Source organism: Montipora capricornis, unplaced genomic scaffold (assembly GCF_036669925.1).
Source record: "Montipora capricornis isolate CH-2021 unplaced genomic scaffold, ASM3666992v2 scaffold_475, whole genome shotgun sequence".
NCBI classification, from domain to species: Eukaryota; Metazoa; Cnidaria; class Anthozoa; order Scleractinia; family Acroporidae; genus Montipora; species Montipora capricornis.
Genome location: NW_027180212.1, coordinates 847,501 through 875,000, shown reverse-complemented (window position 1 = coordinate 875,000; position 27,500 = coordinate 847,501). Strand labels below are relative to the sequence as shown.

General features: G+C 40.4%; 3 protein-coding genes across 3 annotated transcripts in view; all 3 read right to left on the bottom strand.

Moving 5' to 3' along the window:
* The window catches only part of LOC138036249 (uncharacterized), a 13,049-nt gene extending 4,414 nt beyond the window's left edge, over positions 1–8,635 (bottom strand). Inside the window, exons 1-5 of the mRNA XM_068882593.1 lie at positions 7,955–8,635; positions 5,303–5,397; positions 1,414–1,570; positions 1,255–1,318; positions 435–730 (exon numbers count right to left, since the gene is read on the bottom strand). Coding sequence (XP_068738694.1) covers positions 435–730; positions 1,255–1,318; positions 1,414–1,570; positions 5,303–5,397; positions 7,955–8,566 — 1,224 coding nt within the window. The 5' untranslated portion in view covers positions 8,567–8,635. The remainder of the gene's footprint in view (positions 1–434; positions 731–1,254; positions 1,319–1,413; positions 1,571–5,302; positions 5,398–7,954) is intronic.
* Positions 8,636–14,687: 6,052 nt separating this feature from the next.
* On the bottom strand, positions 14,688–21,473 carry LOC138036287 (uncharacterized). Its single transcript, XM_068882622.1, has 7 exons — positions 20,651–21,473; positions 19,168–19,261; positions 18,451–18,607; positions 17,773–17,836; positions 16,703–16,986; positions 15,993–16,048; positions 14,688–14,871 (listed from the first exon to the last, which is right to left on the bottom strand). Exons 1-7 carry the CDS (start codon positions 21,264–21,266, stop codon positions 14,688–14,690), a joined length of 1,455 nt encoding a protein of 484 aa, XP_068738723.1. The 5' UTR covers positions 21,267–21,473.
* Positions 21,474–24,245: 2,772 nt separating this feature from the next.
* The window catches only part of LOC138036262 (uncharacterized), an 18,683-nt gene continuing 15,428 nt past the window's right edge, over positions 24,246–27,500 (bottom strand). The window contains exons 5-7 of the mRNA XM_068882604.1: positions 26,643–26,926; positions 25,664–25,841; positions 24,246–24,825 (exon numbers count right to left, since the gene is read on the bottom strand). Of these exons, the coding sequence (XP_068738705.1) occupies positions 24,611–24,825; positions 25,664–25,841; positions 26,643–26,926 (677 nt within the window). The 3' untranslated portion in view covers positions 24,246–24,610. The remainder of the gene's footprint in view (positions 24,826–25,663; positions 25,842–26,642; positions 26,927–27,500) is intronic.

Sequence of the window (27,500 nt, the reverse complement as noted above, 5' to 3'; positions counted from 1 at the left end):
AGTGAAGGTTTAGTTATTATACACTTAATGTATGGGCCTGAGGGAAACAGTTAGTTTTGTTTTCCCGAGAGTCCTGATGTTTCCCGAGACGAAGTCTCGGGAAACATCAGGACTCGAAGGAAAACAAAACTAACTAGTTTCCCGAGGGACCAGACATTAAGTGCTTTGTTATATATTTAGACTTTTCCTGCAACAATCGCAGCAAAACATCCGGAGCGGGCAACAACTGCGAAATTGTATCCTGGTCGGGATACATTTGAATTTGATCAGGGCCACGTGACAAAGAATCAGCCAATCACAATGCTCGTTTTGTTGAGCGACAGTCTAGGTATATAACAATGTCTAATGTAGTTTCTGATCCAGTGGTTCGATTCCTGTTAAGGTGAAATAATTTTTTGGCCAGTCTTCCACTCTTTCAGAGTCGTTGTACTTACGTTTAATTCTGGGCGTACGTAGTTGTACGCTATTGTGTAAATGTCCGTTTCGAAATACTCGCCGCTGCCTCGTTTGACACATGTCTCCAGAAGACTCTTCTCTGTTGAATTTGGGATGAAAACGAATCCAATGGAAAAAGGCCGATCCAAGATTTTCACTCGTTCGAACCTAATTGAATCGCTATAGTTTCGCCAGTCGTTGTTAATCACATATTTAGCGGTAAACACATCAAGAAGCATTCCCTCTACTTTGTTCTCAGCAAACTCCGCGACTAGAGCGTCGAGATCTCGGTATTCTAGAAATAGAAAAAAAAAAAAAAAAAAAAAACAGGCGTTGCTGTTAGAAAAAAAAACTACCCCATTCACAGCAAAAATTAAACATGTCCATGTTAGCATTCATCCCACGCGAGAACCCAACTAACAAGTTTTACGCATGCAGGAGCTCATCAAGAGGAGCCTCTATCTCCTCTAATTTCTTGAGTCAACCCTTTCCCGAGTAAATTATTTTTTAGGAACAGGTTTCTCCCGCGAAAAGTATAAGAATTCCCTTGACGCTGAGATAGCTCTGTTTTGATTGGCTTTTACAACAGTGGGCGTGCTGAATGTCCCAAGGGAGATTGGCTTTTTACAACAGTGAGCGTGCTGAATCTCCCAAGGAAGGTGTTCTATAAATAAATCTACTCGGAAAGGGTTGACTCCGAGGCCAAGTATGGGAGATAGAGGCTCCTCTTAATGAGCTCCTGACACATGTGAAAGCTTTACTCCCTCGCAAAACATGATGGCAGACGACAGCGCTCACAAAAGGTGACAACACGCTTACTTTGAATGATGGCACCCTCTTTCAATCCTTCGGAGCTTTCGTGACTTCCATTCAAGACACCAAACTGTAGTGAGAACAAAAATAGTTAACTGCCCAGGTCACCAAAGTCTATAAGTGAGACATATGAAGTAAATACTTAGAGAATGTAACCTACTGTACCTTTTTATTCTCAACCATCCCATTGTCTGTCAAAGTTCCAAAGGTCAAAGATGTCGTCATGATTGCGGTTAGGTACGTCATGACAATGATGCTTAAAAACATCCATATCACACTGACAATCCGAGCCAACCAGTATCGAGGCACCTTATCTCCATACCTAAAAGATAAGCAAAGGCGAGAGAAATGAATTTACAAAACTGAGAGGAAGGGGCAGCAGGTTCGATTCCCGCCGAAAATATGGAAACCGCTTTTTGGGTATAGTTCCCTAGTCGCGGCCTTGGATCCCCATTAGAGAGGTTTTCAATCGAGTGTCGTAAAGCAAATACCAAAGTAATTACTTCGACCAATCACAGCAAACAGCGCAATGAACCAATCCAGATTCGTAGCAATTCCGTGTAACTTGCTCAAAGCGCGGGAAAAAGCTCGCTTGCGAGTCGCGATTGGTTTTCCTTCTCATTGTTTGATAAACTGGCGCGAGATTTTTAAACCAGTCACTTAAGCGTAGCAATTGCAATCACGTAATAGCTTTCGACAGTGATTTGGAAACTGCTTTCAATCTACGCTTGAAATTGTCTCTTTTGGGGTCAACGATTGTGGGTCAAGTGCAAATAAAATACCCGGAGCTATCGAGATCATCATTGAGCGAACATTGTTAATAGAGAGATTAAGCAAAGCGTTTTCGTGAAAAGACGAACGGGAACCGACAAGCTAGTGTTTGTCATAAAAGCAAGAAAATTCCCTAATGCTAAGTCGTTTCTCTCTTTTGAGAGGTAAAGGTCAAGTCTGCTACCACCCTAGAAAGCCCATCAGGCCGGCGCTTATCTCCGGTTTCTGTAGCATGAAGCGACTAGGAGTATTTCTACTCCTCCCAGGATGGGATGCTAGTCCATCGCAGGGTTACCCCCAGCATTAAATTCACCTGTACCCATTTATACACCTGGGTGGAGAAAGGCACCGTGAGAGTAAAGTGTCTTACCTAAAAACACAACACAATCTCCCTGGCTAGGACCCGAACGCGAACCACTCGATCCGTAGTCGAGTGCACTAACCATGATAGATCACAGTTTTTATTTGGTGTTGAAAAATTTTTCACAAGTGAGCGCAGCGAAAGAGTGAAATATTTTTCAACACTCGAAGAGAATTTTCGTATCTCCGCGCGGCCATGTAATATCCTCTATAAATCGTTTATTCCACTCTTTCCAGTAAAATGCAACTGAATTGTCAAGTGGTAAAATTAACAATTATTACAATATTATAATAATATACAAGATGTAAAACTAACTAAAAAATCTAAAAGTAATGTATAAAATCATTCGCTCTTTTGGTTCTTATGTAAGGCGGAAAGACTTTTTCATGACCACATCTAAGATTATATGCAACATTCATAACTTCATTACAAGTGCGCAATCTCCATGTGGAGAAAAACTTGCGAGTAATATCAAACCATCTTTTTTCAAGACTTTCAAGATCAGAAATGATCAAAGCTTCACAAAAACTACGATCTGGCAAGACAATCTTAAGTACTGTTTTTTGTATAGATTCTAACTTACTAATAGCTGACAAATACTCTGGAATATCTTGCCACACTGGGACAGCGTATCCAAGTATAGATCTGATGGAGCACTTATAAACACCGATAATATTGCTGCCAGCAACACCAACTCTTTTAAGCACCCTTAAGGTATACAATCGTTCAGCGGCTTTGCTATATATATGATAAAAATGTAATAAAAAAGGGTGGTCATCGTGTTTGTTTCCATTGTACGACACTGACGAAAATCACATGTTTCAGATGGGATAGAACTTAGCACTTCACATTACACTCTAATCAGTTAAGTCTGTTCAAATATAAATGCTACACGGCCAACATTTGCAAAAAACGTAATCCTTCCTTGTACTGACGAAAATGCCTATTTAAGCTACTTTGACAACTGCCGTGCATCACCAATGTAGGACAAATTTAGCTCTATTTTTAAAATGTAATCCCTGATAAAAAGCAGAGCCTGATGTCATTCTATGGTTAATTCACGTACGTACCTGAAAAATGGTAATGACTCCTTCAGTACAATTTTATGAAATTGCCAAAGAAACTGGCCGTAGATTTTTGCTGGTTTTTTTAACTACCCCATGAAAACAACGTTCCCGGCAAAAAATACGAAATAAAAAATGGAGGTGACCATACTCGTTCAGGAGAAAATAGCGATTCCCTGTCGGATTAAGGGGCTTACTCTTAACTACCAAACGGTTGCTATGGACCCCTTCAAATAGTCATTTCTCGAATTCTTTTAAGTCTACAGTAATCCTTTTTGCCAAACTTGTTCTATTTAACATTCCTTTGTATGGTTCGACTCACAATGGTTACCATATTTCGTAAGTCATGTGACCAAAACAGAAAATGTCTCAAAACTCAGCGAGTTGTCTATGTTTCTCACAAATTTTTAACGCAACAGTATGAAAACATTCTAAGACAAAATTTGTAGCAGGGATTTTTTTAAAAAGTTATTTCTCAAAACAATTATGATGTCATAATGCCCATCTCTGATACACTTTTCAAAATATCAATTCCATTTTTTGTCCAAGTAGAATTTCCATGCTACAGTTTACGAAAAATGATGGGACGGTTCTCATCCGGTGAAAAAACCACCTCTTCCTTTCGTTTCCTGGGAGCTTTTATTCGCTTTTCACTGCATGCGCCTGCATGCGTGATTGAAGTGATGTCAGATTTTCATTGAAGAAGTTACTTCATAGAACCATCCATGGAACCTTTTTGTTGAGCTCTTTGACTAAAAAGCTTCCTTGGCAGCGGTTGTCTTTCTATAGTTGCCACGGACTTTAAGCTTGGCGTCAATGTTTTTCCGCCATTTTATCAACGTGTCGCGCCAATGACGCAAGAAATTATGCGCAACAGGGTTGCGCAATGAAAAACCAGGGAATGACTTAATTACTTAAAAAAATTCAGGAAGGTTCAAGCAACGGAGAATAAACATTCTACTAGCCATTTAAATGTGCAAACCATTGGATTAAAATAACTCTTTGCTTCGACAGCCACCGAGATTCTTGTTAGGGACGGACCAATGGAAATAATCGAAGAGGTTGCTGTTATTCATCGTGGTGAAGTACAATAATAATAAAGTATTCTCGTTTGTTTCACGATGTGGTCGGTTGTGATGTAGATCGCGACGTTTCGTTTATTGATCGTGATCCTCATTGGTAAACACGCCGGGTCAAAGAGGCGATTCACATAAGACTTCACCCTAACAACATCAACAGGGATAGTGGAACAGAAATTACGGAAGCACGGATGCCCACGATCAAGACACACAACAACAAGAGAACCATACGACAGCGGACCGAAGGAACAATACACCGAAACAGCGAGGATCGAAATGCACCAATCACAGCTGCTGAAAACCAACCAATCACAGCGGAGCATCCTGTTTAAAAGGTGACGCGTAACCAGTTGACATCATCGCCTGATGAAGACTAGCAGTATGCAGTGGAAACGTCGCGATCTACATCACAAGTGACCACATCGTGAGACAAGCGAGAATACTTTATTATTATTAACCAAAAAGGGGTAAAAAATTATCCATGCATGCAGGATTTTTTTTAAGGCAATGCTCCCTTTGCAGCTGGCGATCACGTGGAAAAAACAGCCATACAAAACAAAGAAAATTTAAACTGAAGTCGTCGTGTTTTTCAATGTACTTTCGACATATAAACTAATCTCTTACCGATTATCGATCGCTTATCAATGACTTAACAAACATTTTACAGTTTTGCTGTTTATTTTCTATCTGTGCAAGTGCAGTAGACTAAAAACTCACTGGAAACAAGGCTGATCCCAGCCTAAAGAAAAGTGTTGCACCAAAAATTGCCATAAACTTACCCTACTGTCGCCATGGTAACGAATGCCCACCAAATCCCCTCGAGAGAACCACGCCAGAACTCTTCTGGGAATTGTTCAGTATTTTTTCTGCAATCCTGGGATAAAAAATTTGAGTGAAACGCATTTTGTCTGTCAGAACAGAGTCGAATCGAAAGATGTGATAGTAGTGGTGTTGGTGACACTAACGACCTTCAGATTGGAGAAAACGACTACGAGTACAACTTTTCTGTACTGGGCACGCGTATTACGTTTTTCGAAGTGCGCATGCTCATAGCTGAGAACTCGTACTCGTAGTCGTCCTCGTACTCCAATCAGAAGGTCGCTATTAGGGGCCTTTAGATCGGAGGACGAAAAAGACTACGAGTACCAGCTTTTCGTTCTGAGCACGCCCACTTCGAGAAATCTCGACCTCCAAACCTTATGCGCATGCTCAGTACGGAAAACTCGTACTCGCAGTTGTCCTCGTCCTCCAATCAGAAGGTCGCTATTAGGGGTCTTTAGGTCGGAGGACGAAAACGACTACAAGTACGAGTTTCTCGTTCTGAGCACGCGCACTTCGAAAAATCTCGGCCTCCAAACCTTATTTGCAAGCTCAGTACAGAAAATTCGTACTCGCAGTTGTCCTCGTCCTCCGATCTAAAATTCCCTATTGATTGACGTTTCAACAACTTGAACGGAAGTCATCCTCGGAGTCAAGTGATTTGTGTTGTGTCAGTGAATCGTGTATAATCTTTGTGCTCATTGGTCAGCAGAAACGTGATGTTATTGGTCTGTCTAGTTAGCCGTGATATTGCTGTTTGGGAAGGTATGGATTGGCACTCGAGATCCCTTAATGATCTGAAGTTCTGTCGCTGTTTGACTATTCTGTTGGTTTCGGCGATAAGTAAGGTGCCGGTAGTTGTACGCAAAACCATCTCACTTAACCGTGACCAGCTCCTACCGGCACTATACAGAGCATACTCTCTGCTTATCTGAAGATAACGTAAGAAGCATGAGCGATAAAAATGCACCCCGTCTTCTCCCTAAGGAGGAGGGGGGGGGGGGGGGGAGGCGCTCTATTGCATTTTATTGAGTTTGTATTGTGTTGGTGAGGAGCCAGTCATTATTTCGGAGAAAAGGCTGAAATAGGGAGGGGGGTTCCCCGTTTTAAAAGTTCCCCACCCTACTAGTCCAATCATGAAGTAAAGTCCTCGCTTTCTCATTGATGTCAGACTGTTAGCCCAGGCCGAGACTGTTAAGCCCTGGCTACACGTTCAAACATTGTTATAAAACATTTGTTGGATCAACAATGTTAGAACGTGTAGCATGCACGTTTGATGACGTTTGTTCGACATTTTTGTCGGAAGATTGTTTTGATTTCTCCGACATACAACAAATGTTGAAGGGTGTAGCCGCCCTTTCAACAATGTTGTATTACAAAGACTAATCACATTTAAGGGCCCAGTCTGCAATCCAACAACCGTGAGCAATCCAAAATGGCGGAGGCGGACTGAAGTGACAAAAGTGACGTGTTTCCAACAAGCCAACATTGTTAGAGCAGTTTTCAATTGAGTGTCAAAATTAATTATATAATTACTTTGGTTTATGATTCCTTCAGTCAGTGATAGGCTCAAAGTTCTCGCGCCACTTTTTCAACCAATCAGAAGTGAAACCATAACCAATCGTGGCTCGCGCGTGCACATTTTCCCGCGCTTTGTGTCGGCTACGTGCAATTACTTCAAGTTTTGATTGGTTTACCGGATTGTTTCCATTCCATCCTTTTTGATTGGCCAAAGTAATTACTTTGCTCGAGCCAGGTCGTGCTTGTTCAATATGACTACTATGCTGCGATTGAAATAGTTATCGGGTTGTTTTTAATCACAAACTGACTACGTGACTGGTTTTCATATTCATCCGAGGAGATTTACAATTGTCCAAAATTACATCCGGCATTTTCTAAAGTTTATCTAGCTACCCTCGACGCAAAAAAACCCCAATTAGCTCCAAAGAAAGACAGATCAGAATACAGCATTCGAAATTTTTGGGGGTCTTTTGTTTTTGAAATCATTTAGGACTCTTAATACTCTTAACATTTTAAACTGAGACTATCACTATTTTATTTTAAAGTTACTTATAGTTAATCCTTTAAGAATAATTCGGCCTTATACAGAGCAGCTTTAATTAAGAAATAAGATGAAATTGTTTGGCAAGGTGTCGGAAAGTCAGTACCTCAGTAAATGAATGAGCTATTTATGTATAATTGTTTTCACGCCGTAAATTTTAATGAAAATAGAAAAAATCTCCCCTTATCTTCACCTAAATTTGGTAGTCACCCATTTATTCTGAAAGAAATCAGTTTGGCGACTTCTCTTCGAATGACAAAGTTTTGAGCGACAAAAGAAGATAGTGCTTTATATTTATTTTTAAGCAGCTGGAAACATATCGTGTCACAATTTTCTTAATCTTCTGGGAGTTTTATTTTCAAGCTACCATTCAATCCCACTTTTGAAAACTTCTTTGTTTGATTTCAGTGAGTTTTACTCCTTGAAAGTTCCTTTTCTTCGTATGTTGTTGTTGTTGTTGTTGTAATTAATGCGACAACAGACTTCCCCTTGCATTTGAGGCATCCTCTTTTTAATTTAGCGGAATAAAATAAAAGGAAGGAATACTTACCAATAGCCAGACGAGAATTCCAAATATTAAGCTCAAAAGAACAACTAACACAAGGACAGTCCAGTACTGGCTTAGTTCTTTCAAAACATTCGATGTTGCTTCTTCCTCCAGCTTTCTTCCATTCTTGATGACAGCTATTCCGGGAGGTTGAATTAATCTTAGGGAACGCTTCATGATGTATGGATTGGCTTCAACTTGTGAAGGAACTATAGGAAGGACGATATCAAAATCTTTATACATACATTCAGTTAGATCAGAAACATTAGACGCTTTGTGCTCGTACTTCAACCACGAACTGTTTTTGGTTTGATTGCAACACACAGAAATGATCTTGTTGATTGCTTCGTCAAATATCCCTTTCATCTGACCGCTTTTGGTATCGTTCATGATATACGGCGGGCTAGGACGCCAACAGACGGAAAGCTGGCTAAAATTACAGAGGTTGGACCTTTCCTTTCGAGATGTAACCGTAGCTCGACTAGACGGAGTCGTGTTAGCTCCAGTGCTTTCATGTAAGGGTGTTGATGAGGACTGAGCGTTGACGTCTTGAAAAAACAACAGAACCAAATATGCGCCATGAAGCCCTCTTCTTATCGTTTGCTTTCCCAACATTTTTCTTAGCCTACCCAGCAAAGTATTTTGCTACGCTTTCTTGTTAGAAGTTCCTTGACAAAAAATACTTTCTTTAAGGCCAGAATGCATAATGAGAAATGTTATTACACTATTAGGATGTCAACTCTCTCTTATTGGCCCAATTGTTTTGACTTAAGTTTCAAGTCGATGTTGTTAATATTTCAGGCAATACCGATTAAAAACTAGCTTTGCAGCTGTTTTGCTTACTGCATATCAGTTTCAAAACTGAAGATGTACACGGAGAATTTAGCGTTTTTCTTCCCAATATTTGAGTTTTACCTTTTCAAAGAAAACCTTTGTTTTATCATTGATATATATTTCTTTCTATTCTGAATTTCACCTTCAATTTGTGCTGTTACGTTTTATTATATTTTAAGTTTTTTTTGTAATTTCGACTGGTTCTGTTCTCTTATCATTTCTAAACAACTTTTCGCCCGGGATCTTTTACTTCAGTGTTGATTGCCGAATAATGACAAATTTCTGCCCTCAACAGCCGCTGCGCACACATCTCTGGTTACCAGGTTAGCAAACATGATAATTTTTCGTAAGAACGTGAAAATTAATCTTAAACTGTCAATGTAATGCAAACTGCCATAATTTGTGCATTGTCTTGTGACAAACGTTTCGCGTACTTGTGTATGAAGACCCATGAATCAACGACGTGTAAACAAAGTTCGTTCATTTAATTTTTGCAAGGCGTAATTTCTGAACCATATCAGCAGGTGGTTTTCACAATCAGTGATCGCCTCCAGCAATTTTACTTTTCAAAAAACATGGATCTGAATTTCTTGTCAGGAGAAATTTGTTGTCACTGACTTTTTCGTAAAAAGCGATATAAAGAGAAACTTGAGAAAACTTCGAAGAATATCGGAGAGAAATCCTAAAAAAAGTCCACTTAATCTGAAAAAAAGTGGTACTATTGTCAAGCTTTATAAACTCAATTGAGATCGAAAAAATGCTCAAGTATTTTTTCGTTTTGGGTGTAAATCCCAAATCAAAAAGGTGCTTTTTGTGGAGTTTTGCATTTTTATTGAAAAGTAGAATTGCCCGGAAGCGATCAATGATTTTTTTTCATTTCCTGTGTTCTCAACTAGGGGGTAGAAGTCTTTTGGAAATAAGTAAGCCCGCGTTCATAAACTTTTGGACATAATTATCCGAACATTTTCCCCGGTGAATGATTTTTCTTTTGGTTTCGTCTTTTTTTTAGGATATGAATTTATTTAATTAATCTCGCGCGGCTGTTTCGAAGTAAAGGAAACCATTTGTATGTGTGTGTGTGTGTGTGTGTGGACAGGCTGCTTTCACAAGAGGAGCGATTCTTAGGGGAATAGACAGGGGCACCCAACGAATCTGTTCCTCACATTATCTGTTCTCCAGAGGAATCTTGCTGGCTGGCAAAAATACAGGTGTTTTGATGAGCTGGCTGGGAAATTTTGTTATTGATAGAGGTTTTGCCTGGGAATTACTGACTTTTTCGAGCATTTCAACCCAAGCTGGCTGTAGAAACTCTGAAGACTGAGGACGACTAAAAAAAAAAAAAAGAACCCCTTCCCTCTCCGAGAGAATAGTCACAAACATACGACGGCTGGTCAGAGTGATTGCGCTTGCGGAAAAACCCGTTTTGTCCCGGTTTTGTCGCATTTGTTCGGTCGTTTTGGATCGAGGGATTTGAAAGCGCGCGGAATTCCTGGCTCGGAAATAAATTTGACCAGCTGGCTGGGAAACCAACCAATTTTATCTAGTTGGCTAAAATTTCTTTTGTGTCTTGCTGGGAAAAAGGAACAGATAATGCTTTCCCAGCAACACTGAAAAACACCTGAAAATGCCTTAATAACATTTATTTTCATTAACTGGGGTATAATAATACATTTTACAACAAATTGGTCGTTGGGTGCCCCTGAATAGAGAGATCAAGCATCGCGAAACGATGCCGGGCTGCTGCTTGTCCTAAAAGCATGAAAATTATGTTATTCCAAGTCGTCTCACTCATTTGAAAAGCCACTTGATACTTTCTAACACGCAAGAAATGAGCTCATATCAAACGAGTTTCTTCCACCTCTGGCAAAGCGCAAATTTTAGTCAAACGTTTGCTGTGAACGTGTTGCTTAATCTCTCTAATATCTTGTCCCCAAAAAGCTACATGCGTGCATTCACAAGCGGGAAGTTTAGGATAAGGTATATGACACATAGAAAACCGATCCATCTGAGAAGAGAGAATATCATAATGATACTGAGATCTTTCGATGGAAAACGAAGTGGCAGCCAATGTTCTCTTCCTGGTAAGAGCACAGCGATCCTGAAAGCGCAAATCCAGACCTCGCTACCCAAACGAAAATGCGGTACTCACCATTCTCCTCACAATGCCGGTTTCAACGGCCACCCCGGAACGCTACCTGCGTGCCGCTATGAAAACGGAACGGCTGTCTTCCCTTGTTCTGATGCATGCGTACCGGGAAAGGACCACAGATTTGGAGGTTGTGGCCCCGTGATTTTTGGGTCAGAAAGAATTCCACAGGGATCCATAGAACTCAACAGAACTCGGGTTTTATATTGTCAAGATACGCTGGCATTTTTTCAAAATGTACCAGTGAGTTTTTTTAGTATTTACAGACTGACCCAGAGTGCAATGATTTTTATAAGGGAAATCGCGTATATGCCGTTACGTCTTGGATTTTCTGGCGAAAACGGTTCCGTGTAAACAATTCCAAACCTCATCGATTTTGGCGTCGTTTCGAAGTCAAACCGTGTCGATGTGAAACTGAGTTCGTCTAAATGCTGCCTGAAATTGCGATGTTTAGTGAAGGGCGGCGTTTGGTATATAGGCTGTCACAAACATAATGAGCAAACGACAGGAAACAACATTGAAACAACTTGAGAAATTACTCTTTTGCATCAGCATGGGTGATTTTTGCACAGCAAGAGACAACTGAGAACATTCAGTAAAAGTTGTCTTTTATTGGCATTTCACCTTAAGAGAACAACCTTTTTTGGTAACTTCTGTCTCATTCCAAGAGAAGTAAATGATGTTGAAATTCTTTGGTGTATACACCACCCATTGTCATTTGCACGCCAACTTACCGTTGTGCTTTACATGCAGTATTAAAAAATGAGATAAACAAATTTTGATGCTACCATGATAATGAATATAACAGATTCATTATTAGGCTACATTTGGAGGCTTACTTTGTGTGCCACTCAGCGTTAATAATAAACTTGTGGTTGATTCGCGAACAAATAAAAGATGGATCATACAAAGCGTCCATATGTAAAGTAGGATTTTAAGAAAATTTGAAGTGTCCAGTAGTCTAAACTTCATCCCAATTGTTCGTCAGTCTAATAACGTCTCGGAAGCGATGTTGCCGCGTTTTTGCAACAAAAGGTGCTTGACAAGGAATCCTACGATTGTAAACGCATACCTAGGGGGGGGGGGGGGGGACGTTACATGTTACATTTACGGTAATTGCATTCACTGCCAAACTATTAAACTGAACTGAGTCGAGACATTAATTCTAAGATTTTATTTAACGTTTAGCATAATTAAGGTTCGTATGTTCTTTGTGGGTCTTACAGCGCACGCTGGAGTTTCATGTGAAGTTTTAGGTGAACAGCTCCGATGGAAAATAATTCCAAAATATCTCTAGCATGAGTCCCACATCTACGTCGATCTTACCCGCGCTTTGCATGGCTCTTTGCGATGCCATTAAAGGATCAATCATTTTTTTCAATTAACAAACTCAAGATTTTTTCGAAAACTACATGGTATAAAATCTTATGGGAAAACTCTTGCTTGTATTGTCTCGATCCCTTCATGTCTTCTGCATAGTTCCAAGGCCTCTCTTTTTTTATATCGCGCACTACCCAGCGACCACAAGAAGAAACGTCACGTCTTTGTTGAGTGATTTCCCACCGATGTTATCAAACATGATTACTGGGTTGCCTTATAAGGCAAACCCAGTCGAGGTCTTCGTTTAGTTTTTTTGTTTTCTTTTTTTTTTTTTTTCGTTTTTTTTTTTTTTTTTTTTCCGTGTCGGTAAAAGTCTTGCCTGTCACTCCCCTGGTAAGTAGTGTCTTTGTGTATAGAGCCTTCTGCGCGTATTTTCTTAGGATCGAGAGGGTAGTGGAACTGCGTAGATTTCTCTTGTGGACACAGTAGAATCATTAACTTAGCCTGCAATGGCGTCGAAAGTCATGCAACGCGAATGGCGTTTTAGTGGATCCTTAAACAAAATATACCCTTATGGAGCTCAATAGTGGAAAGTCAGTTGGATAAACTAGGCATGAATCTCAAAAGAGACGAGTACTGGACTTCGACAACAATCTATCGCCCGTCGAGACGAAATCAAAGTGAGCAGTATTTACCTGAAGTACATGGTAATTTGACACAATTGAGTTTCTTGTCTTCACGCACGCAATCAAATAGGAAGAGGTTTTCGCCTCTAAGAGCAAATATGTTGTTTGTTTCAATAAAATTTTCGCTGGAAAAGGATTCTGTGGTATTTTCTGCCTTTGTGAATTATAATATCATGTTGTGTATTGAATTTTCGAGCTTAAGGTTCAAATGTGATATGGGAGAAGTTTTTTAGTATTGCTCTGTAAGCAGGAAGGGTTCACAGGCCTGTTGGAAGCGTGCTTGAGTTTCAACAAAATGAGCCCCAAAATCAGTGAAAACTTGTGACGCAGATGAATAATAAAGTAGCTGCTATTTCCAAAATGATGGAATTACCTGGTGATAAATCACGTCGTACACGTCTTGGAGAGTAAATTTTGACTTTGCATAAACAAGAGTTGGGCGATTGTGATCTTTGTTTTGACTTCGCTCATTTCATTGTCAAACTTTATCACACTTGACAGAAAAAGAAACTTACAAAAACCCGGTATCTTGGGCATATGAATTACGGGGTGGTGACTTCTTTGCCTAAAAGCAACTCACTTAACGAAACTGTCCTTTTTCAAACAACAACAAGGATTCAAACAGCTTCAATTCTTACAGAGTTCGATAAAACATGCGGTGGGGCAACCAAAGCGATGGGAGCTGTGTTGGGGTTTCAGTGTGAAAGTACAAACGGCTACTAACACTCTTATAACTCTTTTTTCATTATTATTTTACTAACCCACAGTCTGCTGTCTGCATTTTACCCTCAGTCTGCATTTTATCCCTGGTCTGCAGTCTGCAGTCTGCGTTTTACACTGACCGGTTATTTGAGTGGTTTTTGGCAACAGAGGTTAATTATTCGTAATGCGATCGCTTCCGTTGCCGTTAGCAATGGGTCGCAAATTTGACACTTTTATCGCATTATCACATTACGCATTGAACCACGTTATCTATTATTCCTAAAAATCTAAAAATATTCGTGCCTTATCAGTTTTCGGTCGAATTTATGTCCAAGAAGGCAGATAAATTGCAGAAAATATTAGTTTTGCATCCAAAAATTCGTAATCAACGCTAAAATGACCAAATTTTGCCTAGAAAACATATTTTACTGTTATTTTTCTTAAATTTTTTCGTTCAACTTTCGCTTTTATAAAATGTTTCAGTTTTCTGTAAATAAGTTATATGCTGTTGGAAAGCTTATTTTCTTAGCTTTAAAATGATGTATTTTTTCCCCCTAACTTAAATATTTTTTGAGAAAAAAAAACATTTTTTGGCGATGGCTGATTTACCGCGGTTTTCTCGCGGTTGGGAAAGTAGGAAGAAGAGTTAGGCCAGTAGCCAGGTTTTTAACCTCAGAAAAGGATCTGTTTCGTCGTACGAACGTGTGAGGACCTGTTAATTACCTTTTGGTTTGTTTTTGCAAGCCCGGGGGGGGACGGGGGGGGGGGGGGGTGGGGGGGTACTCCCATATGAAACAGACGGGGATGCTCGTCGTCTCGCTTAGGGGTGTAAATTTTGGATTTTGGTCTCGCTTAAGGTCAAAATTTGCTTAAGTCACACCCAGATTGGTCTCCTTTAGGAGTCACAAAAAGCTTCAGCCACGCCCAGATGGTCTCCTTCAGGGGTTAAATTTAAAATTTCCGACTAGCATCCCTGTGTGTTCCATATGGGAGTCCCCCCCCCCCCCACCTCCGGGGCTGCACGTACCACAGGCAACCCAGTGTACCCTCACGGAGGGTCTAGTTGTCTTTGCCTTTCGTTGCCGGCACTCCAGCAGTCGTCCAGGTTGTTATAAGCCTCTTTTAGCTCCAAAATCTTATCAAGACACCTTTCAACTTCATCAATTTTGTTTACTATGTCTTTAATTCTCTCCTTGTGAGTAGTGCGTTCATCTCGATGGGCCTTGTGAGACCTTTCAAGAAGAAAAAAACTAACCTTAGGCGACAAGTGATGTTACTAAGTTCATAGAAAGTTCGTAGCGAGTTTGAAGAACGAGTTTGAAGTAGTGCGTAACACTGAGTGGTCGGTTCAGTGCCAACAGAAATCACTTGATTGCTGTGGAACTTGATAATTGGCTAAAACATTGCCGCGCGCAATCAAAAACTACGCTTTGGGGCCTTTTTAGAAACTCCGGCTTTGATCCAGCCGCCATCCACGACCTGTTTAAAGCGCATGCTCCCTGATATGTTTGCCGACTGTGACATGAGCCAGCTGTGTCATGCGCATTTCTTTACAATAATTCCGCTGCTATTTATTGAGTCCGCGGGTAACATGGTGTCCCTTAAGCGTCACGTCAGATGTCACGTGATGATACGGTCACTAAGTAACCGCCGCAAATGGTCAACAAAGCCAGTTTCGACCCATGGCAGAGGTCTCTTTTCCAGTCCAGCGAAACCAAAGGGACCAGGTGATCTGGTGACGTAATCCGGAGGACTGGGGAGAAAAATTTTAACGCCGTATCCCACAACCGCGCGCGGCCTTGAATGTTATTTCCGACATCAACATGGCAGAGGAGAGGTTAGATCTCGGTGGTTTCTACTTGAATTTTCATTCAGTAACAGGAATGTGGGAGACACCGAATGATCGGTTGAGTTTTGGCGATGGAAATACTGCAGGAAATTTGGAAACAAAACCTAAGGCCGCGCGAGGTTGTGGGATACGGCGTTAAAAATGTTCTTTCCAGTCCTCCAAACTACGTCACCAGATCACCTGGGAAAGAAACCTCTGTTAGCAGGGAACTCTTGCCTTACCATTTTTGCTTACTCTGAATGTTTGCATTCTTTGCCTCTTGAAGAATTCCCATGCCAAAGCAATGACTATGTTAGCGGCTAGTGTACCGAGAAGCAAATAGTGAATCTTCGGATAAAGTGGCTCGGTCGACCTAAATAAATATAATCGCTGGTTCCTTGGGTTGCTTTGTCCTATATCTTAAGCAAACAAAAAGACGTTTAATAAGGATAAAAAGCTTAATGAGCAACGAAATATAAATAACGGTTATGAACACGAAGAAGCGTCGTAATATTATGAACAAACATGTTGTAACATTCATTTTCAAAAGTAACTGTCATAACCAACCATGGACTCAGATCCTTCGAAATTAATATATCATGGTTTTTTTCAAAATTAAAACGGTTACTTTTGAAAGTGTATATTGTGGTCAAGATCATAGTAAAAAGGCATTGCTTTGCCATGTTTATCACCACTATTTGTAGTATTATATTTGTCATTGTTAAGTTTCGATGTCCAAAGAACAAGAAACGATATGACGCAAAAAGCCTTAGTTCGCATTCGCTAATGCCTGAAGGCAAGGCCAGGGTCTAGCAAGAACTCTGTCCTTTTTCCGTAATTTATTTTATCTTCGGGGTCTCGAATGACGTCTGACGCATGCGTAAGGCTCTATTTTCCCTATCAATCGTTTAATTTATTTCTTTCATTACTTTTATTTACTTCTTATCGATTTTATCTTGATTGTCTAAATTAAGCGTTTCTAGTTTTATCGATTTCTTTCGGCTACAATATTGAAGCAATCGGTTTTATTTGTTTTTCCTATATTAAGTCACTTCAAAAAGTTGATTTACGTTCGGTCCTTCAGTTGTTCAAGCGATGGATAGCGCTATCGACCGGGAATATGACTATTCAGTGATTTATCCGGTAGATAGCGCTATCCACCCTTTAAACAGCTAGGCCGGGCCAGATGTATAGGCGATCGAGTTTCTCAATCTTTCAGTAGACATTATACTTACAATGTTTGGAAGCATGTATTTGTAAGCAATGTCCGTTTTGAAGTATTGCTCGCTGCGTCGTCGAACACAAATTTCCAGACGTCGCCTATCCTCTTTTGGAAGGGGGAGAAAAGGTCTGATAGAAAATGGACGATCCAAGATTTCCACTTTTTGGAACCGACCTAAATCGCCTCTGTTTTGCCAGTCGTTGTTAATCAAGTAATTTGCAGTAAACGCATCTAACAGCAATCCGTCAACTTCGTCTTTAGCAAGACCTTCAGCGAGATCCTTTATATCTTGGTACTCTGAAAGGAGAGGGAAGAGCGCGCGTTATCTTGTTGGTTACATGTCGCCAAAACCTTAAATTAGGGCCGATTTACACGGTACGATTTTTGGCGCATGCGAGAAGCTTACGACAGACCTACGATACCATTCGCAGCGTTTTAAAACATGTTTTAAAATGCTACGACATTTTTCCTTACGTACGCGACAAACGTAAACGAGTTGTAGGCCTGTCGTAAGCTTGTCGCAGACGCCAAAATCGCACCGTGTAAATCGACCCTTAAAGGCCATATTACACGAGGCAATTTGTCTTGCAAATCGCGTAGCAAGAAACGGAGCGTTGCAAGTTGCGAGAAAAAATTCACGTGTAACACCCCATTTTGCAACTGCGAATGTTGCGTTGCTAGGTGCGAGAAAAGTAGAACGACCCTCTACTTTGCGCAACGTTGCGAGACAAGTTGGTTGCGTGTGACATCCCCTCTGCAACTTGCCGCAACGCAATTTTGTCAGAATGGGCCAATCAGAGCTCATCTTTCGGCGACTTAGCGCGTCCGCCATCTTGTTTGTTATTGTACGCGTTGCAAGTTGCGAAAGAAGTTGCCAACGTGTAACATACCCTCTGCAACTTGAAAGGTTTTTTGTTGGTCATCGTTGCGTTGCGAGTTGCAAGAAAAATTGCCTCGTGTAACATGGCCTTAAACTTACTCATTTTAAGTTGTTGTTTTGACAAGTACGGTAATGTACACAAATGCGCCTCGCACGTGCTGCACGTTCACTTCCCTATTGTCGCTTGTCAAATAATCTCTTACGTTTTACCATTGCTCCCTCTTTCCATCCTTCAGAGTATTCTTGGCTTCCATTCAAAGCGCCGAGCTGTGGTAAGATGAAAACAATGCTTAAATCTTCGGGGTCCTATGTGACCCTATGTGCCGATTTCCATAAATAATGAAGAAAACCTAAAACTCCCAGGCTAGAAACGTTTCCCATTCTCAGCTGCTGGGTTTTAGAGGTTTTCGTTAGGAAACCCATGACAGCAGTCATTGTATTTGTGGGACAACAGTCATTGTATTTGTGGAACGGTGTTTTTAAAATTTAATTTTTTTTTAAGAATGGTTTTCCTGCGAAACCAGACCTTTCCAGCAAATCACAAGTCTTGCATGAGAAATTATTTTCCATGTGATTGAGAATGGTCACTGACGCAAACTAAATCTTATTTAAGAACTCAGATAAGAATAGCTTGATCTATGAAAATTCCGTTACATAGATTTAGTATTGGAGTTGTAGTCTCCTTTTTATGGGCTCTCGGATTTTGTGTCTGGACTTGGGGACCTTGTTTACTTAAATTGACGTTTAACCTTGTTATAGTTTTGGAAGATGAATAAATGGCACGTTGGCGTGGATTGCCAAAGCCTCTAGATATTATCACTGTGTTCGTTTGGTTGAGTAGTCGAGGCATACATCGTAAATATTTAAAGAGTGTAACCAACCGTTTTCTGATCAATAATTTTGTTGTCTGTCAGAGTTCCAAAGGTTAGAGATGTTGTCATAATTGCTGTTAGATACGTCATCAAAATGATGCTCACGAACATCCAAATCACACTGACAATCCGCGCCAACAAGAATCGGGGTGCTTTGTCTCCATACCTAAAATATAAAAGGAAATTGGAGGCATGACTAAGGGCACGTTCGATTGACCGTATTCCGGAATAGGAATACATGGAATATAAGTTAGAAATCCTTCGTTTTTACGGAGATTCACATTAAAATTGTCAAACATGTGCTAAAATGCTATTTAAAACATATTTTTATTATCCTTGCTGCTTCAAAACGTGCCAAACATACCGCTTTAATCATCACTCCACGTATTCTTATTCCGGAATAAGGTCAATCGAACGCGCCCTAAATTTAGGGGAGTTTTCTTCAAAATACAGGATATAAAGGGATACATAAAGTGCCTAGGAACTTAACGACAAAGGACGTTGCACAGTTAGTTCAGTGGGAAAAGTAAAAAAGACAGGTTCGTGTACTGAACAGCTGTCCAATATCGAGTGCATGGTGATATTTTTCAGTACACGCTCGGTAAGATGGAAACACCAACCACTAAGGGAGTCTGGACTCATCCCCAAAGGATCCTATTGACTGACTCAAACTGACGGAACTCAATGCTGAAGCTTGTGTTTCAACCAAAGTTTTCATTGACTTACCCAACTGTTGTCATGGTAACGAATGCCCACCAAATTCCTTCAAGAGAACCACGCCAGAACTCTTTGGGGAATTCTTCAGTGTTTGCTCTGCAATCTTACGAGAAACAATTTGAGTTTAACGGTATGTGTTTGCCAGAAAACAAACCGTCAGTTGCTTTGGGTTTAAACACGAGCTGCTGGTTTTTTACTCAAGAGGAAAAGCGGAGAAGCCGAGGAAGAGCTCTCTCAAAGCAAAAAACTAACAAACTCAGCCCGCGTATGGCATTGAGTCAGAGATTGGGGCGAGTCTCTCGTGGCTCGTAGGAGCCCCTTTATAGCAATAGATCATATTCGTATTCTCGGTATTGGACTGGAACTAGCTTGCAATGGAGGCTAATGCGGGGGAATCTGTTCAAATGCAAATACTTTCTAGTATATTCCCCCGCATTAGTCTCCATTGCAAGCTAGTTCCAGTCCAATACCAAGAATACGAATATGGTCTATTGGAAGTGCGCTGATCGTCAAACCAGTTAGTTGAAGAGAGAAGCCCATAATTAAATCTCATTCGAGCCGGAATCTTTCAGGCTTTCCTTTCGTTTTCGGTTTCATAGCGATCCTAACTGTGATTATCTAAAAAGCCTTAGAATGTGTTGAACTTTACCCAAAAGAAGACTCTGTTCGCAGGAAATTTATTAATTAAGGACGGTGCCTGCTAATTCAAAGGTATTTTTGCGCGGTTTACTGAATATGCGGGAAAAGCAGATCTTATTGAAATCCAAAAGAAAATCAGGGGTAACCACGCATTTACGACGATAATTAATCAACAATATTTGTGTAAAAAGCTTTTAAATACGAAGAAATGTATGGCGTTCTTTTACAAATCAAAGATTTATTATTTCTGAAAAATGCGTAGTTAGCCCCGATTTTCTCTTTGGATACCAAGATCACTTGCTAAGTTCTGCTTTTTCCTCACAGTTTTGAACCGCGCAAAATATTCCAGTTAAATAAGCACCACCCATAGGAAATCTGAGTATCTCAAAATGCGCAGAATTTATGCGAAATAACAATACTAAGCACCGTCCTTAATTTTTTTGCAGGGGTGCAAAAAAAAAAAAAAAAATTCCAGGGGGTGCAAGGATGGTGCAGCAGTGAGAGCACTTGCCTCCCACTAATGTGGCCCAGGTTCGATTCCCAGACTCGGCGTCATATGTAGGTTGAGTTAGTTGGTTCTCTACTCTGCACTGAGAGCTTTTTCTCCAGGTACTCTGTTTTTCACCTCTCCTCCAAAACCAACATCTGGAGTTTTATTTTCAAGCTATAATTCAATCCCACTTTTGAAAACTTCTTTGTTTGGTTTCAGTGAGTTTTACTCCTTGAAAGCTCCTTTTCTTCGTATGCTGTTGTTGTTGTTGTTGTTGTTGTAATTAATGCGACAAAAGACTTCCCCTTGCATTTGATGCATCCTCTTTGTAATTTAGCGGAATAAAATAAAAGGAAGGAATACTTACCAATAGCCAGACGAGAATTCCAAATATTAAGCTCAAAAGAACAACTAACACAAGGACAGTCCAGTACTGGCTTAGTTCTTTCAAAACATTCGATGTTGCTTCTTCTTCCAGCTTTCTTCCATTCTTGATGACAGCTATTCCGGGAGATTGAATTAATCTTAGGGAACGCTGCCTGATGTATGGATTGGCTTCAACTTGTGAAGGAACTATAGGAAGGACGATATCAAAATCTTTATACATGCATTCAGTTAGATCAGAAAAACTCGACGCTTCGTACTTGTACTTCAACCACGAACTGTTTTTGGTTTGATTGCAACACACAGAAATGATCTTGTTGATTGCTTCGTCAAATATTCCTTTCATCTGACCGCTTTTGGTATCGTTCATGATATACGGCGGGCTAGGACGCCAACAGACGGAAAGCTGGCTAAAATTACAGAGGTTGGACCTTTCCTTTCGAGATGTAACCGTAGCTCGACTAGACGGAGTCGTGTTAGCTCCAGTGCTTTCATGTAAGGGTGTTGATGAGGACTGAGCGTTGACGTCTTGAAAAAACAACAGAACCAAATATGCGCCATGAAGCCCTCTTCTTATCGTTTGCTTTCCCAACATTTTTCTTAGCCTACCCAGCAAAGTATTTTGCTACGCTTTCTTGTTAGAAGTTCCTTGACAAAAAATACTTTCTTTAAGGTTGCTAGAAGGCCAGAATGCATAATGAGAAATGTTATTACACTATTAGGATGTCAACTCTCTCTTATTGGCCCAATTGTTTTGACTTAAGTTTCAAGTCGATGTTGTTAATATTTCAGGCAATACCGATTAAAAACTAGCTTTGCAGCTGTTTTGCTTACTGCATATCAGTTTCAAAACTGAAGATGTACACGGAGAATTTAGCGTTTTTCTTCCCAATATTTGAGTTTTACCTTTTCAAAGAAAACCTTTGTTTTATCATTGATATATATTTCTTTTATTCTGAATTTCACCTTCAATTTGTGCTGTTACGTTTTATTATATTTTAAGCATTTTTTGTAATTTCGACTGGGTCTGTTCTCTTATCATTTCTAAAAAACTTTTCGCCCGGGATCTTTTACTTCAGTGTTGATTGCCGAATAATGACAATTTTCTGCCCTCAACAGCTGCTGCGCACACATCTCTGGTTACCAGGTTAGCAAACATGATAATTTTTCGTAAGAACGTGAAAATTAATCTTAAACTGTCAATGTAATGGAAACTGCCATAATTTGTGCATTGTCTTGTGACAAACGTTTCGCGTAGACTACTTGTGTATGAAGACCCATGAATCAACGACGTGTAAACAAAGTTCGTTCATTTAATTTTTGCAAGGCGTAATTTCTGAACCATATCAGCCGGTGGTTTTCACAATCAGTGATCGCCTCCAGCAATTTTACTGTTCAAAAAACATGGATCTGAATTTCTTGTCAGGAGAAATTTCTTGTCACTGACTTTTTCGTAAAAAGCGATATAAAGAGAAACTTGAGAAAACTTCAAGAATATCGGAGAGAAATCCTAAAAAAAGTCCACTTAATCTGAAAAAAAGTGGTACTATTGTCAAGCTTTATAAACTCAATTGAGATCGAAAAAATGCTCAAGTATTTTTTCGTTTTGGGTGTAAATCCCAAATCAAAAAGGTGCTTTTTGTGGAGTTTTGCATTTTTATTGAAAAGTAGAATTGCCCGGAAGCGATCAATGATTTTTTTTCATTTCCTGTGTTCTCAACTAGGGGGTAGAAGTCTTTTGGAAATAAGTAAGCCCGCGTTCATAAACTTTTGGACATAATTATCCGAACATTTTCCCCGGTGAATGATTTTTCTTTTGGTTTCGTCTTTTTTTTAGGATATGAATTTATTTAATTAATCTCGCGCGGCTGTTTCGAAGTAAAGGAAACCATTTGTATGTGTGTGTGTGTGTGTGTGTGGACAGGCTGCTTTCACAAGAGGAGCGATTCTTAGGGGAATAGAGAGATCAAGCATCGCGAAACGATGCCGGGCTGCTGCTTGTCCTAAAAGCATGAAAATTATGTTATTCCAAGTCGTCTCACTCATTTGAAAAGCCACTTGATACTTTCTAACACGCAAGAAATGAGCTCATATCAAACGAGTTTCTTCCACCTCTGGCAAAGCGCAAATTTTAGTCAAACGTTTGCTGTGAACGTGTTGCTTAATCTCTCTAATATCTTGTCCCCAAAAAGCTACATGCGTGCATTCACAAGCGGGAAGTTTAGGATAAGGTATATGACACATAGAAAACCGATCCATCTGAGAAGAGAGAATATCATAATGATAGTGAGATCCTTCGATGGAAAACGAAGTGGCAGCCAATGTTCTCCTCCTGGTAAGAGCACAGCGATCCTGACAGCGCAAATCCAGTCCTCTCGCTACCCAAACGAAAATGCGGTACTCACCATTCTCCTCACAATGCCGGTTTCAACGGCCACCCCGGAACGCTACCTGCGTGCCGCTATGAAAACGGAACGGCTGTCTTCCCTTGTTCTGATGCATGCGTACCGGGAAAGGACCACAGATTTGGAGGTTGTGGCCCCGTGATTTTTGGGTCAGAAAGAATTCCACAGGGATCCATAAAACTCAACACAGCTCGGATTTTGTAGAAGACATATGGTCAAGATACGCTGACAATTTTTAAAATGTACCAGTGTTTTTTTTTAGTGTTTTACATACACCCAGAGTGCAATGACTTTTTACAAGGGAAATCGCGTATATGCCGTTACGTCTTGGATTTTCTGGCGAAAACGGTTCCGTGTAAACAATTCCAAACCTCATCGATTTTGGCGTCGTTTCGAAGTCAAACCGTGTCGATGTGAAACTGAGTTCGTCTAAATGCTGCCTGAAATTGCGATGTTTAGTGAAGGGCGGCGTTTGGTATATAGGCTGTCACAAACATAATGAGCAAACGACAGGAAACAACATTGAAACAACTTGAGAAATTACTCTTTTGCATCAGCATGGGTGATTTTTGCACAGCAAGAGACAACTGAGAACATTCAGTAAAAGTTGTCTTTTATTGGCATTTCACCTTAAGAGAACAACCTTTTTTGGTAACTTCTGTCTCATTCAAAGACAGGTAAATGATGTTGAAATTCTTTGGTGTATACATTACCTATTGTCATTTGCACGCCAACTTGCTGTTGTGCTTTATATACAGTATTAAAAAATGAGATAAACAAATTTTGATGCTACCATGATAATGAATATAACAGATTCATTATTAGGCTACATTTGGAGGCTTACTTTGTGTGCCACTCAGCGTTAATAATAAACTTGTGGTTGATTCGCGAACAAATAAAAGATGGATCATACAAAGCGTCCATATGTAAAGTAGGATTTTAAGAAAATTTGAAGTGTCCAGTAGTCTAAACTTCATCCCAATTGTTCGTCAGTCTAATAACGTCTCGGAAGCGATGTTGCCGCGTTTTTGCAACAAAAGGTGCTTGACAAGGAATCCTACGATTGTAAACGCATAGCTAGGGGGGGGGGGGGGGGGGACGTTACATGTTACATTTACGGTAATTGCATTCACTGCCAAACTATTAAACTGAACTGAGTCGAGACATTAATTCTAAGATTTTATTTAACGTTTAGCATAATTAAGGTGCGTATGTTCTTTGTGGGTCTTACAGCGCACGCTGGAGTTTCATGTGAAGTTTTAGGTGAACAGCTCCGATGGAAAATAATTCCAAAATATCTCTAGCATGAGTCCCACATCTACGTCGATCTCTTTGCATGGCTCTTTGCGATGCCATTAAAGGATCAATCATTTTTTTCAATTAACAAACTCAAGATTTTTTCGAAAACTACATGGTATAAAATCTTATGGGAAAACTCTTGCTTGTATTGTCTCGATCCCTTCATGTCTTCTGCATAGTTCCAAGGCCTCTCTTTTCTATATCGCGCACTACCCAGCGACCACAAGAAGAAACGTCACGTCTTTGTTGAGCGATTTCCCACCGATGTTATCAAATATGATTCCCTTTGACTTTCGTTGCCGTCACTCCAGCAGTCGTCCAGGTTGTTATAAGCCTCTTTTAGCTCCAAAATCTTATCAAGACACCTTTCAACTTCATCAATGTTGTTTACTATGTCTTTTAATTCTCTCCTTGTGAGTAGTGCGTTCATCTCGATGGGTCTTGTGAGACCTTTCAAGAAGAAAAAAACTAACCTTAGGCGACAAGTGATGTTACTAAGTTCATAGAAAGTTAGTAGCGAGTTTGAAGAACGAGTTTGAAGTAGTGCGTAACACTGAGTGGTCGGTTCAGTGCCAACAGAAATCACTTGATTGCTGTGGAACTTGATAATTGGCTAAAACATTGCCGCGCGCCATCAAAAACTACGCTTTGGGGCCTTTTTAGAAACTCCGGCTTTGATCCAACCGCCATCCACGACCTGTTTAAAGCGCATGCTCCCTGATATGTTTGCCGACTGTCACATGAGCCAGCTGTGTCATGCGCATTTCTTTACAATAATTCCGCTGCTATTTATTGAGTCCGCGGGTAACATGGTGTCCCTTAAGCGTCACGTCAGATGTCACGTGATGATACGGTCACTAAGTAACCGCCGCAAATGGTCAACAAAGCCAGTTTCGACCCATGGCAGAGGTCTCTTTTCCAGTCCAGCGAAACCAAAGGGACCAGGTGATCTGGTGACGTAATCCGGAGGACTGGGGAGAAAAATTTTAACGCCGTATCCCACAACCGCGCGCGGCCTTGAATGTTATCTCCGACATCAACATGGCAGAGGAGAGGTTAGATCTCCGTGGTTTCTACTTGAATTTTCATTCAGTAACAGGAATGTGGGAGACACCGAATGATCTGTTGAGTTTTCACGATGGAAATACTGCAGGAAATTTGGAAACAAAACCTAACGCCGCGCGAGGTTGTGGGATACGGCGTTAAAAATGTTCTTTCCAGTCCTCCAAACTACGTCACCAGATCACCTGGGAAAGAAACCTCTGTTAGCAGGGAACTCTTGCCTTACCATTTTTGTTTACTCTGAATGTTTGCATTCTTTGCCTCTTGACCAATTCCCATGCCAAACCAATGACAATGAAAGCGGCTAGTGTACCCAGCAGCAAATATAGACTCTTCCGAAAAAGTGGCTCGGTCGACCTAAATAAATATAAACGCTGGTTCCATGGGTTGCTTTGTCCAATATCCTAAGCAAACAAAAAGATGTTTAATAAGGATAAAAAGCTTAATGAACAACGAAATATAAATAACGGTTATGACCACGAAGAAGCGTCGTAATATTATGAACAAACATGTTGTAACATTCATTTTCAAAAGTAACTGTCATAACCAACCATGGACTCAGATCCTTCGAAATTAATATATCATGGTTTTTTTCAAAATTAAAACGGTTACTTTTGAAAGTGTATATTGTGGTCAAGATCATAGTAAAAAGGCATTGCTTTGCCATGTTTATCACCACTATTTCTCATTGTTAAGTTTCGATGGCCAAAGAACAAGAAACGATATGACGCAAAAAGCCTTAGTTCGCATTCGCTAAGGCCTGAAGGCAAGGCCAGGGTCTAGCAAGAACTCTGTCCTTTTTCCGTAATTTCTTTTATCTTCGGGGTCTCGAATGACGTCCAGCGCATGCGTAAGGCTCTATTTTCCCCATCAATCGTTTAATTTATTTCTTTCATTACTTTTATTTACTTCTTATCGATTTTATCTTGATTGTCTAAATTAAGCGTTTCTAGTTTTATCGATTTCTTTCGGCTACAATGTTGAAGTAATCGGTTTTATATGTTTTTCCTATATTAAGCCACTTCAAAAAGTTGATTTACGTTCAGTCCTTCAGTTGTTCAAACGATGGATAGCGCTATCGGCCGGGAATATCACTATTCAGTGATTTATCCGGTAGATAGCGCTATCCACCCTTTAAATAGCTGGGCCGGGCCAGATGTATAGGCGATCGAGTTTCTCAATCTTTCAGTAGACATTATACTTACAATGTTTGGAAGCATGTATTTGTAAGCAATGTCCGTTTTGAAGTATTCCTCGCTGCCTCGTCGAACACAAATTTCCAGACGTCGCCTATCCTCTTTTGGAAGTGGGAGAAAAATTCTGATAGAAAATAGACGATCCAAGATTTTCACTCTTTCGAACCGACCTAAATCGCGTCTGTTTTTCCAGTCGTTGTTAATCAAGTAATTTGCAGTAAACGCATCTAACAGCAATCCGTCAACTTCGTCTTTAGCAAGACCTTCAGCGAGATCCTTTATATCTTGGTACTCTGAAAGGAGAGGGAAGAGCGCGCGTTGTCTTGTTGGTTACATGTCGCCAAAACCGTAAATTAGGGCCGATTTACACGGTACGATTTTTGGCGCATGCGACAAGCTTACGACGGATGTACGATAGCATTCGCAGCGTTTTAAAACATGTTTTAAAATGCTACGACATTTTTCCTTACGTACGCGACAAACGTAAACGAGTTGTAGGCCTGTCGTAAGCTTGTCGCAGACTCCAAATCGCACCGTGTAAATCGACCCTTAAAGGCAATTTTTCTTGCAACTCGCATCGCAACAAACGTTGCGTTGCAAGTTGCGAGAAAAAATTCACGTGTAACACCCCATTTTGCAACTGCAATTGTTGCGTTGCGAGTTGCGAGAAAAGTAGAACGACCCTCTACTTTTCGCAACGTTGCGAGACAAGTTGCTTGCGTGTGACATCCCCTCTGCAACTTGCCGCAACACAATTTTGTCAGAATGGGCCAATCAGAGGTCATCTTTCGGCGACTTAGCGTGTCCGCCATCTTGTTTGTTATTGTACGCGTTGCAAGTTGCGAAAGAAGTTGCCAACGTGTAACA